Source organism: Jaculus jaculus, chromosome 3 (assembly GCF_020740685.1).
Source record: "Jaculus jaculus isolate mJacJac1 chromosome 3, mJacJac1.mat.Y.cur, whole genome shotgun sequence".
NCBI classification, from domain to species: Eukaryota; Metazoa; Chordata; class Mammalia; order Rodentia; family Dipodidae; genus Jaculus; species Jaculus jaculus.
In genome coordinates this window covers 95369471-95385833 of record NC_059104.1, presented here as the reverse complement: position 1 = coordinate 95385833, position 16363 = coordinate 95369471, and the positions used below count along the sequence as shown (strand labels likewise).

The window sequence follows — 16363 nt, the reverse complement described above, 5'->3', positions numbered from 1 at the left end:
AACTATGTAGCCCTGCCTGGCCTGCAACTCATTATATAGCATAAACTGGCCATGAAGTTGTAATCCTCCTGCCTCAGCCTCCCAAGTGCTGGGATTGCAGGCCTATGCCACCACATCTAGGTGTAGTAGTTATGATAAACTGGACCATATGTCCTGAGATTGAATCCTGGTTATATTGTTTGACTTTTTTTCCCTGAGGTAGGGTTGGCGAAGAACTTACATTGATCCTCCTACCTCTGCCTCTGAATGCTGTGATTAAAGGCATGTGCCATCATGCCCATGTTTTTTTTTCCTTAAACCTCTTTTGTTTTTTCAAGTTGGGGGGGGGGGTTCTTACTTTAACCCAGGATGACCCTAAACTCACCAGTGATCCTCCTACCTAATAGGCCTCCTAAACTCTGGTATTAAAGGTGTGCACCACCATGCCTCGCTCTTAAACATTTTTTTTATTTATTTGCAAGCAGAGAGAGAGACTGGATGCACCAGGGTCTCCTGTCACTACAAACAAACTCTAGATGTGTGCACCACTTTGTGCATCTGGCTTTATGTGGGTACTGGAGATTCAAACTAGGCTTTACAAGCAAGTGCCTTTAAGCACTGAGCCATCTCCTCAGCCCTTTTTGTTTGTTTTTCAAGATAGGGTTTCACTCTAGCTCAGGCTAAACTGGAATTCACTGTGTAGTCTCAGGGTGACCTTGAACTCACAGCGATCCTCTTACCTCTGCCTCCCTAATACTGGGATTAAAGGTGTGTGCCACCATGCCTGGCTTCCACTCTTGTTTTTGAGATGAAGTCTTCCTATGTTATCTAGCCTGATCTTCTAAACCATCCTTCTGTTTCAGTCACCCAATAGGTGTACTATAGCCATATACAACTGCTTCTAACACCTTAGGTGAATTTTCATCTTTTTTTAAAAAAAAATTATTTGAGAGAGGGAGAGGCAGAACAAGGCAGCTATATATAGAGAATGGGCGTGCCAGGGCTTCCAGCCACTGCAGACAAACTCCAGACACATGTGTCACTTTGTGCATCTGGCTTATGTGGGTTGCAGGGAGGCAAAGCTGGATCCTTTGGCTTTGCAGGCAAGCACCTTAACCGTTAAGTCATCTCTGTAGCCCTTTATCTTCTAAGAACCTCACTTTCCTAATGTGCACATTAACCTTGAATAGCTATTATGACCTAAAGAGCAAATGCCTATTAACTTCTTTGTATGGTAATTAGCATTCCAGGTGCTCAAGTCACGACTGTTAATAAAAGTCGTAAGCGAGCCGGGCGTGGTGGCGCACGCCTTTAATCCCAGCACTCGGGAGGCAGAGGTAGGAGGATAGCCGTGAGTTCAAGGCCACCCTGAGACTACAGAGTTAATTCCAGGTCAGCCTGGACCAGAGTGAGACCCTACCTTGAAAAACCAAAAAAAAAAAAAAAAAAAAAAGTCGTAAGCGAAGTATTCTGTGAATGTGTGTAGTGTGGTGCTAGGGATCGAAGTACTCAACACTCAGCTGATCCCCAGCCCAACATTTTTGTATTGGGGTGTGAGGTTAGGGGGAGTGTGTCTTTGAGGGTCTTCATATGTGTTCTAGGCAGACTAGCATCAAATTCTTAGATTATCTTGCCTCAGCCTCTCCCACGCTGGGGTCACAGGTGTTAATGCGCACCTGCTCAGCACCTTTCCTAAGACTGTTTCCACCAATACTATTTACCATGGTGTTACCGGCTCGGGTTGCAGCTGTAGCTCCATGGCAGAGTGCTTGCTTAGCATGTGTGAGGTTCATCCTCAGCACCACATGACCACACAACTGTTGGTACTTTCACTTCAGACATCTCTTTAGGCCTGACTTTTATTTTTCTTCCCCTGAGGTAGGGTTTCACTCTAACTCAGGCTGGCCTGGAATTCACTATATAGGCTCAGGGTGGCCTTGAACTTGTGGTGATCCTCCTACCTCTGCTTTCAGAGCACTGGGATTAAAGGTATGCACCACCACTCACAGCCCCTACCCCTTTCTTTTCTTTCTTTCTTTCTTTTTTTTTCTTTTTGAGTTAGCGTCTAACGTTAGCCCAGGCTGACCTGGAACTCACTCTGTAGTCCCAGGCTGGCCTCGAACTCATGGCAATACTCCTTTGGCTAGGTGCTGATATTAAAGGTGTGCCCCACCACGCCAGGTAGTAGGCATGAACTTTTTTATTTTATTTCATTTTATTTTTTATTTATTTGTCAGAGAAAGAGGGGGAGAAAGAGAGAATGGGCACACCAGGACCTCCAGCCACTGCAAAGGAACTCCAGACACGTGTGCACCCTTGTGCATCTGGCTTTATGTAGATACTGGGAATTGAACCTGGGTCCTTTGGCTTTGCAGGCAAGTGCCTTAACTGCTAAGCCATCTGTCCAGCTCAATAGACATGAACTTTAACAAGTCCCAACTATGTTCATTTTTACAAGTAGAAATGTGGGTATTACAGCACATTCCTGTATTCCTAGCACTTGGGAGACAGTTCAAGATCATCCAAGTTTCAACAAGTTTAGGGCCAGACTGGGCTACATGAGACCCTGTCTCAAACTAAGAAGGGCTGGGGTGATGGCTCAGGGTTAAGGTGCCTGCCTGCAAAACCTAACAACCCATGTTTGATTCCCCAGTACCCATGTAAAGCCAGATGCACAAAGTGTTGCATACATCTGGAGTTCATTTGCAGTGGCAGGGGCCCTGGCACTCACGTTCTTGTTCTCTCTACCTCTGCTTGCAAATTAATAAATAAAATATTTAAAAAAATAAAACAAAGCCAGGTATGGGGGCACATGCCTTTAATCCCAGCACTCCGGAGGCAGAGGTAGGAGGATCACCATGAGTTTGAGGCCGCCCTGAGACTACATAGTGAAATCCAGGTCATCTGCGCCAGAGGGAAACCCTACCTCTGCCTCCCGAGTGCTGGGATTAAAAACGTGCACTACCACACCCTGCTGCAAATATATATATTTATTTAAAGTTGAACAGAAACTCTCCAGCAATTACAATAATTGTTTATGCCACAGCTGGGGAGATGAAGCTGTTAGAATGCTGAGGAGGAACCTTGTGGGGCTGTCTTTAAAATAAAAACCAAAAAGAAAGTCAAAAAATAAAAAATAATTTATTTTAGAGAGAGAATTGACGCAACAGGGCCTCAGCAACTACTGTCGACCTACAGATGTTTGCACCACCTAAAGGGCATGTGCAACCTTGTACTTGCTCACCTTTGTGCACTTGGCTAATATGAGATCTGGAGAGCTGAACATGGGTTCTTAGTCTTCACAGGCAAGCGCCTTAACTGCTAAGCCATCTCTCCAGCCAGCAGGTATGGTAACCTCTTCAAATCTCTACCTCAGACTCAGTGTTTTGGGTTAATTTGTCTTCCTTTTCCCCTTGGGCACTGCTGACTTCTATTTAATTGTCCCTTAAGGTAGCTGTAGGAGGGGACGGGCCGTAGTTAAAATGAAAAGTATATCTTAGACACTGACCACTGGCATTCCAGGAGCCAGGATTGGTACATGCCTGTGATCCCAGCACTTGGGAGGGGAAGGCAGGAGGATCAAGAGCTCAAGGTCATTCTTCTCAGCGAGTGAATTCGAGGTCAGCCTGAGCTATAAGATGTCCACTCCCAAAAAAAGAAAGCAAGCAGGTGTGGTAGAGCGTATCTTAAATCCTTGCATTAGGGAGGCAGAGGTAGGAGGATAACTGTGAGGTCGAGGCCATCCTGGGCTAGAATGACACCCTGCTTGGAAATCAAAAACAAGAAAGGTGGCAATCCTAGGCCTCAAACCAGAAAGCCTCTGGGACAAAGGGGAACCCGCTCTCCAGGTGGGCCTAGCTGAAGGGAGAGGTGGTGCCCGCCGTGTCGCAATGCTTCCAATTCCCGCCCAGAGGAAGGTGCCACCTCCTGGAGGGCGGGCGCCGGAAGTGACGCGTCGCCAGCAGGGCCTGCAGTGCGGGTGCAGTAGGGACTCGGACCCCATGTGCCCTCAGCCCACGCTGCCCGCAGTCGCCGGCTTCGCTGGATCTCAGGGGGTCTCCGCAGCCCCGCCGCCCCCGCGGGCCGAGGCCGAGCCATGTCTGGTAATGGCGACGCGGCTGCAACCGCGGTGAGTCCTGAGCCGGTGACCCGCACGCTCGGTTTCCCGGGTGCAGCCATTGGCCCTACGTTTCCAAGCTCAGTCGTCCATTGGTCGACATGAGTAGCTGTCATGTCCCCCGCCCTCGGTGTGGTTTTTAAAGGGCCAGTAACTAGGCTGCTCGGAAGGAAAGGGGAGATGAGGGGTAGAGTTGAACGTGGAGCCCCCCCATCCCTGCAGTCTTCTGGGTGGGTTTCTCGCCCACGCCTGGCAGTGCAGTTCAAGGTTCGGTGACCGAGCCAATACAGTTCGTGTACATAGACAGGGTTCTTTTCAAAATAGGGGTCAAGACGAATGCCCCCACCCTGGAAGATGGTCCACTTCTGATTCAGGGTCGAGTACACCCCCCCCGGTATCTTAGAACTGCATACGAACGTCTTGAAAGTTTGCCCTCGCCCTTTCTCCGTTATGGCAGTCACCCACCCTGTCAAAAGTCCCCAGCTGATGAACGGGGTATGGTGGCGCACGCGCCCTCGGGAGGCCGAGGTGGGAGGATCGCCGTGAGTTCAAGGCCACCCTGAGACTACATAGTGAATCCCACGTCAGCCTGGGCTACAGTGAGACCCTACCTTGAAAAACCAAACAAACAAAAAAAAGTGCCCAGTTAAGCCACACCTCTGAATTACTCCAGAGGGTGGGAGGCCACTCCTGGGCCTTGTCATTCTTCCCTTGTGGAGCTCTGAGCTGTGGGCAGGGTTGGTACCAAGCTTTCCAGGCCACTGCCTGTGTGAGATAAGACAGAGACGGGGCACCTGCTTATCTCCTGTCCTGGTGAACACTGGAGTTCCTTGCTAGTGCAGATATTTCAGAACACTGGGCTACAACTAAGACCTGGATACAGCACCAGCTTTCTGCCCTCTATTTGTTGTGGACTGTGAGTCAATAATCACCTCTCCAACCTTTACTTCTGTGGCAAAGATACCTGTCCCATCTAACCTAGTAAGATGGATGTGGGGACAATACCAAAGACAGCAGTACTGGCATATAAGTGATAGATACATCTGTTTTTATTTATTTATTTAGGTTTTCAGAGTAGGGTTTCACTTTAGTCCAGGCTGACCTGGAATTCACTATGTAGTCTCAGGGTGGCCTCGAACTCACAGTGATCCTCCTTCCTCTGCCCCTAAGTGCTGGGATTAAAGCTATCTATCTATCTATCTATCTATCTATCTTTTTTTTTTTTTTCTTGAGATAGGGTTTCATGTCTTTCAGGCTGGCCTCAGACTTGCTACATAGTGAAGCTGGCCTTTAACTGATCTTCCCGCATCTACCTCCCAAGTGCTGGGATTATAGATGTGCACCACCACGGCCAGTTTATGCAGTGCTGAGGATTGAACCCAGGGCTTCATGCATGCTAGATAAGCACTCTACCATGTGAGCTACCTTCCCAGCCTACACCTCTCTCTTTTTAGACTAAGTCTCACTATGTTCACCAGTCTGGTCTTGAACTGTTGGGCTCAGATGATCTGCTCTGTTCAGCTTCTGTAGTGCTGGGACAACAGGTGCATGCCACCATGCCCTGCAAATACTTTTTTGCATGTCTATTTGTAGTATGTGGGGTATGGCATAGTGTGTGTATAGTATATGCATGTATGCGTGCAGATGTGGTGTTTATTGTGTGAAGGCCAGAGAGCTTCACGTGTTCCCCACTCCATCACTTAGCTCATACATGTATTTTCTTGAGACAGAGAGTCTCACTGATTCTGGAGCTTGCTGCTTTGGGGATTACAGGATGTGTGGCCATGCCCAGCTATTTATGTGGATGCTGGAGCTGGAGATGATTTTACCAGCTGAGCCAACCTTTTAGCCTTTTCCCTAGATTTTTGTTTGTTTGTTTTGGTTTTTCAAGTAGGGTTTCACTACTGGCCTAGATTGACCTGTAATTCATTATGTACTCTCAGGATTGCTTTGAACTCTTGGCACCTCTGCCTCCCCAGTGCTGGGATTAAAGGCATCCACCACTACGCTCCCCTTTTTTTGTTGTTGTTATTATTGTTTGGTTGGTTTGTTTTTCTTCAATGTAGGATCTCACTCTAGCCTAGGCTGACCTGGAATTCAATATGTACTCTCAGGCTGGCCTTGAACTCACAGTGATTCTCCTACCCGGCCTTCTGAGTGTTGGGATTAAGGCCTGCACCACCACAGCCTGCCCTCCCTAGAAATTTTGTGACAATGTTTAATATTTAAAATTTAGCCAGATTTGCAAAGGGATTCCCAGAGTTGATTTTTTTTTTTTTAAGTTTTTTAGTTTTTCAAAATAGGGTCTTGTTCTCACCCAGGCTGGCCTGGAATTTAATATGTAGTCTCAGAGTGGCCTCAAACTTTGCTTCCTACGTGCTGGGATTAAAAGTATGTGTCACCATGCCTGGCCCCAGAGTAGATTTATTGGAGTGATCTTACTGAAGTAGCCTAGAGTCCAAAAACAGCAAGCTATTACCAGCCTCCAACAACAGAGGCCTTGGACATCTGGCTGCAAAAGAACCTATGGGATAGGGTCCCAGACCATGGAAAGCTGACTGTTTTCATAATGTTCTGGTCTGATGTAGAAAGAAATAGAACCTCAGTGTCAGACTGCAGAACCCCGTTCTACCTGCTCTGCATTGAATTCCTTTGTCCAAGGTGTCTTGACAGGAGGAAGAGGTGTGTCCTTTTGAGGTCTTGGCTCAGGGTCTGACAGCCTTACATTTACTTGTTGGTGAAACTGGAGACAGCATTTAGGCAAATAAACATTTGGCAGTTGATCCTCAATCTTCTTTTTTTTTCCGAGGTAGGGTCTTGCTCTAGGCCAGGCTGACCTGGAATTCACTATGTAGTCTCAGGGTGGTCTCGAATTCTCAGCAATCCTACCTTTACCTCCTGAGAGTTCTGGGATTAAAGGTGTGTGCCACCATGCCCAGCTGAACCTCAATTTTATAGGCTGGCTATGGCAGGAAAAAGTTTTTTATTTCATAGAGGAACAAACTGGTCCTGATGCTCGATGCTCCCTAAGTCACCTAGCCTAAAGGCTAAGGAGGACCATGTGTTTCATTAGTTGACACCAGTTCTTTATTGGAGTGCATCCCAGTTTGATTAAGGGAAGTTTAGGGTGGCATTATAGGATGCTCTAGGCATCCGGGTGACAGTAAGGCTTTCTCCAGTGCCTACTCTGTTGTGGATAGTGAACCTCACCTTCAGTGATGCGCAGCTCCAGCTGCCCTGCCCCAGCTTGCCCCGGTCTCCACCCTCCCATGGGGCCCACCCTCCCTGTGGTGAGTCCGATGGGGCCTTATCACTTTACCCACCTGGTGGTGTGCAGCCTTCCCACTGAGAACTGCCTTGGCTGGGTTTAGTGTCCTGGTTGCCGCTGTCACCCCAGCAGATCCGACCATCTCTTCCCTGTTTTCTGCCTCTCTCAATCGTGGAGGAGGACAGAGGTACTGAGGACAGTTAAGGGACCCCTCTTGGAGTATTTCTCCACTTGGAGGCTCAGCTGGCCAGACACTGAGTTTTTTTTTTTTCTTCTTCTACTCTGGTGGTTATGGTTCTTAGACACATTGTTGTGAAACAGAAGGGACTGTGACTCGGGGATTTTTTGTTTTTTTTTCTGCAGGAAAAAAACGGCTCAAAGATGAGAGTGGTCCGAGTGGGTACCCGTAAGAGCCAGGTGAGTGCAAGTGTGAAGAATTGTGAGATTTCTAGTACACAGTCACAAATTGGAGGGCTCAGAGGGTTGGTCCCCAGTAAAGAGGGAATAGAGTGGCAGGGAATTAAATGGCAGATAACTTCCTATAAAAATATGGTCTCTGGAGTAGGGATGTTTTGGGGGTGTAGAAGACTCCAACGCCAGGTCCCTCTCATCCTTCGATGAGAATTCTAGACCCTTTAGGATATTCCTGGTCTAGAGGCAGTGGCCAGGAAAGGGCAGGACCAACCTGGATCTCTGTTTCTAGCTGGCTCGTATTCAGACGGACACTGTGGTGGCAATGCTGAAAGCCTTGTACCCTGGCCTGCACTTTGAAATCAGTAAGTTTTCTGAAGAGAAATGACTAGGAATTACTGGGAAGCCAGTATCCCTGGTGGGGAAAACACAGTGCTTCTGGCTTTGCCTCTAAAAGCCCATCTTGGCTGATTACAATTGTAGAGCTCGCCTCTGAACACCTCTACCTCTACCTGCATGGGCTACTTACTTGGCCATTTACCATTCTGCTTTCGGTCTTAGGAGTGTGCATGCTAGAGGGAAGGAATTGGAGCTTGTGCACATCTGCCTCACTGTGAATCTTAGCACAATACTGGGCACAGTAACAACTCATTAAGTGTTAATTAATGGGCACCTGATTGACTTTCTCCTTAGTTGCTATGTCCACCACAGGGGACAAGATTCTTGATACTGCACTCTCTAAGGTAACAACATCCTTCCTCCAAATCTTGATCCCCACTCCTTTTCTTAAGAGATTCACTCTGAAAAGCTGGGCGTGGTGGCGCACGCCTTTAATCCCAGCACTTGGGAGGCAGAGGTAGGAGGATCATCATGAGTTCAAGGCCACCCTGAGACTCCATAGTGAATTCCAGGTCAGCCTGAGCTAGAGTGAGACCCTACCTCAAGCCCGCCCCTCCCCCCCGCCCAAATAAAAGAGAGAGAGATTTACTGTGAAGCTGTTTCTTACCTGGCAGATTGGAGAGAAGAGCCTGTTTACTAAGGAACTGGAATATGCCCTGGAGAAAAATGAGTAAGTGGAGATAGGAGAATATGGCACCCTTCCTACAGTGCTGTTTTTTCAGATATCAGCAGAGTTGCTGGATTTGACCCTCAGATAGGATGGTGGGCTCATAGAGCCTAGGCTTTTATTTTTTTTTATTTTTTATTTTGTTTTAAATATTTTATCTTTACTTACTTATTTGAGAGAGAGCATCAGGGCCTCCAAACCACTGCAAACAGACACCAGACACATGCATCTGGCCTATGTGGGTCTTGGGGAATTGAACCTGGGTCCTTTGGCTTTGTAGGCAAACGCCTAAACTGTTAAGCCATCCCTCCAGCCTGCCTAGGCTTTTAAAATGCAGTGTCTTGGCTTGGAGCCATCTGCCTGCTGGATATACATGATTGGCTAGAGGAGTGGGATGGAAGAGAAGTTGAAAGCAAGTCTTAGGTCCTGAGGGCTTAAGGAGGCCTTTCTCTCTGAATTATATATTTCCTAAACTTCCACTACTGCAGTAGAAGGAGGATGGATAGAAAAGGGGAGTATTAATCAAGCTTCTCTCCTTGCCCTCCTCCCCTCTTCTCTAGAGTTGACCTGGTTGTTCACTCCCTGAAGGATGTGCCTACGATGCTACCTCCTGGCTTCACCATTGGAGCCATCTGCAAGTAAGAGTCCTGTATGCCAAGGGGCCTAGACACTGTAGACCTATGAGAGTCTGTGCTTCTGCCTTTTGGATTTGGCCTTTTGTCATTAAGCATGGCAGAAAACTCAGGAAAAACCATTTGGTTAGCTATTGAGAATGAGTGGTGCTGGGCCTGGTGATAGCCTGTAATTTCAACTGCTAGGAATAATGCAGCCTGCACTATACAGTGAGTTCAAAGCCAGCCTGAGATAGCTGTGCTTATGCACACTTTTAATCCCAGCACTTGGGAGACAGAGGTAGGAGAATCAATGTGAGTTCAAGGCTAGCCTGGGCAAGAGAGAGACTCTACCTTGAAAAACAAAAAACAAACAAAAGACCAAAAACGCCACACATAGTGACTCATGCCTGTAATCCTAACCCTCAGGTAGCTTAGGTAAGAAGATTGCTGTGAGTTTGAGGCCAGGCTGGGCTACATATTAAGGGCTAGTTAAGCCTGGGCTGTAGAGTGAGTTCATGTCTCAAAAAAAAAGTTGGGAGCTGGGCGTGGTAAGACACACCTTTAATCCCAGCACTCAGAAGGCAGGGGTAGGAAGATTGCTGTGAGTTTGAGGCCAGCCTGAGACTACATAGTGAATTCCAGGTCAGCCTGGGCTACAGTGAGACCCTACCATGAAACACTGAAAAAAAAAAAAAAAAAAGCTGGGCAACTCCTTTCCCAATCTCTCCCTACTTTTTGCTTTGAGTTCTCAATAAAACTGCTTACCGTTAAAAAAAGAAAAGAATGCCGGGCGTGGTGGCGCACGCCTTTAATCCTAGCACTCGGGAGGCAGAGGTAGGAGGATCGCCGAGAGTTCGAGGCCACCCTGAGACTACATAGTGAATTCCAGGTCAGCCTGAGCCAGAGTGAGACCCTACCTCAAAAAACACAAAAAACAAAAAAAAGAAAAGAAGCCAGGCGTGGTGGTGCACGCCTTTAATCCCAGTATTTGGGAGGCACAGGTAGGAGTTCAAGGCCAGCCTGAGACCACATAGTGAATTCCAGGTCAGCCTGAGCTACAGTGAGACCCCATCTCAAAAAACCAAAAAATAAAATAAAAGAAAAAGAAAAGGACACTACCTACACAAGACCATGATAATAGGAGGTAAAGATCATGACATCAAAATAAAAGAGGGACTGATTGAGAGTGGGAAGGGATATGATGGAGAATGGAGTTTCAAAGGGGAAAGCGGGGGAGAGGGAGGACATTACCATGGGATAATTTTTATAATCATGGAAGTTGTTAATAAAAAAAAAATGAAAAAAAAAAGAAAAGGAAAAAGGGCTGGGAATGTAACTCAATGGGTAGAGTGTTTGCCTGGGGTGCACAAAGCCCTGAGTTTTGTGCTAAGCACTGCATAAAATTGGGTGTGGTAGCATACATATCTATAATTCTAGCACTCTGGAGGAAGTTCAGGAAAATCCTCAGCTATATAGTGAGTTCAAGGCCAGCCTGGGATACACGAGAACCTGTCTTAAAACAAAATGAAACAAAATGAAACAAATGCAACTTAAAAGCACTGAGGCTATAACTAGGTGACAGAAAGAATGCTTATCTACCATGTGAAAGATCCTAGTACCTGCCCACCTCCCTCCCTCCCCCTAAAAAAAATCCAGACTGTTCCAGGATTGAAATGTGCATCTCATTTCTCAGACGGGAAAACCCCTGTGATGCTGTGGTTTTTCATCCAAAATTTGTTGGGAAGACCCTAGAAACCTTGCCAGAGAGGAGGTGAGTGGGGCCTCGATAGGCATCTTACTGGAATGTGCAAAGAAGATGGAAGGAGGATGGGAGAAGGAAAAGAACAGCGGCTACTTAGAGAGGTAAATTTCATTTTAAATCCTCTCTCTGAGCAGCACAGTGGGAACCAGCTCCCTGAGGAGGGTGGCCCAGCTACAGAGAAAGTTCCCACATCTGGAGTTTAAAAGTATTGTATCCTTTCAAAGAGGGAAAGGGCAGTGAACTCTCTCTATTCACTCATCCGTCCGTGGTTCTTTACTGTTTTCTTAACTTCAGGCAAGTTCCTGGCACTAGGATTAATTGTAAGATAAATGTTGTTCCTGCCTATAAGGAGTTTACATGTTATGGAGACAGTAATGCATTGACAATACAGAGTGATAGTGTTTACTTCTGTGGAGGGAGACAGAGGTATTCTTTTTTACTTTATATGCTAATACATATAGTGTTTTGATTAAAAAAAATTTTTGTTCTTGTTGTTTATTTGAGAGCAACAGACAGAGAGAGAAAGAGGCAGACAGAGAGAGAGAGAGAGAGAGAATGGGCGCACCAGGGCCTCCAGCCACTGCAAACGAACTCCAGATGCGTGCGCCCCCTTGTGCATCTAGCTAATGTGGGTCCTGGGGAATCAAGCCTTGAACCGGGGTCCTTAGGCTTCACAGGCAAGTGCTTAACCACTAAGCCATCTCTCCAGCCCAGTGTTTTAATTTTTATAGCAAATACATAGTATGTTTTGTAAAACTATTTTTTCCATGGCTAGGTGTCATGGCACCATATGTCTTTAATCCCAGCACCCAGGAGGCAGAAGTAGAAGGATCGCCTTGAGTACAAGGCCAGGCTGAGACTACATAGTGAATTTCAGGTCAACCTGGACTAGAATAAGACCCTACTTTGAAAAAAAAATACACACACACACACACACACACACACACACACAATGAGAGAAGCTGATATTTTGGGTGTTTTTGTTTTATGTGTTTTTTTGAGGTAGGGTCTTACTCTAGGCCAGGCTGAGCTGGAATTCACTGTGTAGTCTCAGGGTGGCCTTGAACTCACAGCGATCCTCCTGCCTCTGCCTCCCAAGTGCTGGAATTAAAGGCATGCGCCACCACGCCCGGCAAGAAGCTAGAATATTTAAGCGTGTACGTGGAGAGTATGATGTGAGTGGTAGCCATCTCAAAGCTGACAGCTAGAAGACAAATGGAAGTCAATCAGAGAGGGAAAGAGACTGTGGCAGTTCAAATGCACATGGCTCCAATTTGTCCTTAGCATCTCTCCACAGCGGGGAAACCTCAACACCAGGCTTCGTAAGCTGGATGAACAGCAAGAGTTCAGTGCCATCATCCTGGCGGTGGCTGGTCTACAGCGTATGGGCTGGCAGAACCGGGTGGGCCAGGTAGGGGCTGCCCTTTTCTACTTCCCACTTAAGCAGTGTCTCCCTCCTACCTGTATTGCCTTCCCTACCAGTAAGACTACAAGCCAGTAGTCGGTGCCAGGCTGGGAGATTGGGGTCGGAGGTCAGACTCCTATTTGGGCCCCACTTCAGGCTTTCTAGAGGATAGTAGATCCCATATCACTGCTTTGGACACCTCTACCCCATCCTTTGCCTGTTCTTCCTCCACAGATCTTGCACCCGGAGGAATGTATGTATGCTGTGGGACAGGTAAGCTTGGCTAGGGAAGCCTTGTCTATGTGCCCCTTTTATTTTCAATCAAGAAGCTACTCTTGCGGGCTGGAGAGATGGCTTAGCTGTTAAGGCACTTGTCTACGAAGCCTAAGGGCCCAGGTTCAATTCTCCAGGTCCCACGTAAGCCAGATGCACATGGTGGCACAGAGTTTGTTTGCAGTGGCTAGAGGCCCTGACATGTCCATTCTCTCTTTCCCTCTGTCTCTAATAAATAAATAAATTATATATATATATATATATATATATATATATATATATATATATATGTATATATACACACACACACACACACAAACACACACACACACACACACACATAATAAGCTACTCTTGGGCTGGAGAGATGGCTTAGCAGTGAAGGTGCTTGCCTGCAAACCCAAAAGGCCAGGTTCAGGTCCCTAGTACTCACATAAAACCAGATGCACAAGGTGGCCCATGGGACGAGAGTTCATTGGCAGTGGCTAGAGGCCCTGGGGCGCACATTCTCTTATCTATCTGCCTCTCTCTCTCGCTTTCTCTCAAAAAATTTTTTTGGTTTCTTGAGGTAGGGTCTTGCTTTAGTCCAGGCTGTCCTGGAATTCACAATGTAGTCTCAGGCTGGCCTTGAACTCACAGTAATCCTCCTACCTCTGCCTCCCAAGTGCTGGGATTAAAGGCGTGCACCACCACACCCAGCCTAAATATTTTTTTTTTTAAAGAAGCTGCTCTCATAACTTCTGGCTTCTGCATGTTAAAATTTACAGGGTGGGGAATGCAAAAGACCCTGAGGAACAGGTAGAGGAGGGGTATTCCCTTCCCTAGCTCCATAGTTTGGGAGCGATCAGGTCTGTTTTTCCATTAGGGAGCCCTAGCTGTAGAAGTCCGAGCCAAGGACCAGGACATCTTGGAACTGGTTGGTGTATTACACGATCCTGAGACTCTGCTTCGCTGCATTGCTGAAAGGGCCTTCCTGAGGCACCTTGTAAGGCTTGTGTCTCCTGTGGAGGGGTGGGATTTGGAAACCAGGAAGGGAGGCAGGGAAGATTTATTGAATGAGTGCTCCATGGTGGTTAACATGCTTTTGTTGAATGTTACATATGGGGAGGAGTCAGCTCTGGCCTCAGCAACCTTTTTGTATGTCCTCAGAGGTCTGTGGTCATAGGGCAGCTTACGGGCCCTTGTAGCTCATGGGAACTTCTCATTGCAGGAAGGAGGCTGCAGTGTGCCAGTAGCAGTGCATACAATGATGAAGGATGGGCAAGTAAGCAGGGAACAATGGGAAGGTAGGAGAGGGACTGTGACTTCTGTGCCTGTGTGTCCCAAGTTGTTTGTGTATGTGTGTATGTGGTTTTTCCAGGAAGGGTCTTTCTATAGACCAGGCTGACCTGGAATTCACTACGTAGTCTCAGGGAGGCCTCAAACTCACAGTGATCTTCCTTCCTCCATTTCCAGAGTGCTGAGATTAAAGGCATGTGCCACGATGCCCGGCTTGTGCCAAGTTTTTAAGCTTTCCCTTCTCAGAATATGCTGACGTAACCATTTTGTTTCCTAGTTGTACCTGACTGGGGGAGTCTGGAGTCTAGATGGCTCAAATAGCATGCAAGAGACAATGCAGACTACGATCCATGTCCCTGCCCAGGTACCTTTACTGGAGGTTAAGGAATAAACATAATCGTGTGTAATCACTTTCACTCTCACCAAATCCCACCTCCTTCCTTCATCTAGCATGCAGATGGCCCAGAGGATGATCCACAGTTGGTAGGTATCACTGCCCGGAACATTCCACGAGCAGCCCAGCTAGCTGCAGAGAACTTGGGTATCAACCTAGCCAGTTTGTTGCTGAACAAAGGAGCCAAGAACATCCTAGATGTTGCTCGGCAGCTTAATGATGCACATTGACTGGTCTGTGGTACACAGGGCCTGGGAAGCCACTTTCCAGTGCTCATGTCAGCCCCCAGTGCCCTGTGGTAACTGCGGAGAGATTGTTCCCAGAGACTGAACTGAGACTTCAAGACTGCATCACCTTGGGGCCTTGATGACTGCCTTGCCTCCTCAGTAGCTTTTTCTCTTTAGAGAGAAAGTCCATACCAGTCTTTGAATGTAACCAAGTCTAATAAGCCAACTCTGAATGTGGTTGTTTGGAAGGGGTTGGGGAGAAGATAATAAACCCAAAACTCCTTTTAATTCTTAATTCTGAGTCTGGGACATCCTTTATTTATTTGTTTGTTTTTCGAAGTAGGGTTTTGCCCTAGCCCAGGCTGACCTGGCATTCACTATGGAGTCTCAGGATGGCCCTTGAACTCATGGCAATCCTTTTATCTCTGCTTTCCAAGTGCTGGGAATAAAGGCATGCACCACCACACCCAGCAAATTCTTGAGAGACAGAGGCAGATAGAATGGGTGCACCAGGGCTTCTAGCCACTGCAAATGAATTCCAGATGCATGCCCCACCTTGTGCATCTTGCTTTATGTGGGCACTGAGGAATTAAAACTGGGTCCTGGGCTGGAGAGATGGCTTAGCGGTTAAGCGCATGCCTGTGAAGCCTAAGGACCGCGGTTCGAGGCTCGGTTCCCCAGGTCCCACGTTAGCCAGATGCACAAGGGGGCGCACGCGTCTGGAGTTCGTTTGCAGAGGCTGGAAGCCCTGGTGCGCCCATTCTCTCTCTCTCCCTCTATCTGTCTTTCTCTCTGTGTCTGTCGCTCTCAAATAAATAAATAAATAAAATTTTAAAAAAAATAATAAAAAAACTGGGTCCTTTGGCTTTGCAGTGAAGCACCTTAATCGCTATTTCTTCAACCCTAAAATATATTTCTATTATGTTTTTTGTTTTTTTGAGTTAGGGTTTCACTCTAGTCCAGGCTGACCTGGGATTGACTATGTAGTCTGGGTGGCTTTGAACTCGAGGAGATCCTTTTACCTCTGCCTCTCCAGTGCCACCACGCCTGGCCTCTATTATTTACTTGTGAACAAGAGAGCATAATGGAGGGAATGGGCAGGCCAAACTCAGATGTATGCACAACTTATTGCCTTTGCATGGCTACTGGGGAATCGAACCAGGGCATTACAAGGGCCTTTAACCACTGAAGTACCTCTCTAGCTGTGGATAATCCTGTTTTCTGCCTCAGTAGTTCTCAAACTGTATCTCCTTTCCCAGGGAGCATCCACCAAGCAAGAGAAAGATAGCTTAAAAGTTCTACAGCTTACTCCTAAAGTTAACAAAATCCCCTATGCCCTTATAAAATCATCAATCCTATAGCCACGACCCGTACCCCACCCAAAGCGTGCACACCACACACACAGGCAACCGACCCAGGGCTTCACATACACTCCACCACTTTACTGCTTCCCCAGCCCCGAACCCACAGCTCTTACAAAATGAAAACAAGACACTTCACTTATAAAAACAACCAAACAATCCTTTAATAAACAAAATTAGCCCATTTGAAACTCCCCAATACCCAGTT

General features: G+C 47.0%; 1 protein-coding gene across 1 annotated transcript; it reads left to right on the top strand.

Annotated features, from left to right (window-relative positions):
* Positions 1-3944: 3944 nt before the first annotated feature.
* Positions 3945-15089, top strand: Hmbs (hydroxymethylbilane synthase). Its single transcript, XM_004667378.2, has 14 exons — positions 3945-4108; positions 7728-7781; positions 8068-8140; positions 8469-8518; positions 8789-8844; positions 9402-9479; positions 11149-11226; positions 11352-11427; positions 12515-12628; positions 12857-12895; positions 13761-13880; positions 14106-14159; positions 14451-14537; positions 14624-15089. The coding sequence occupies exons 1-14, from the start codon at positions 4076-4078 to the stop codon at positions 14795-14797; spliced, it is 1086 nt and encodes a 361-aa protein (XP_004667435.1). The 5' UTR covers positions 3945-4075; the 3' UTR covers positions 14798-15089.
* Positions 15090-16363: the final 1274 nt, after the last annotated feature.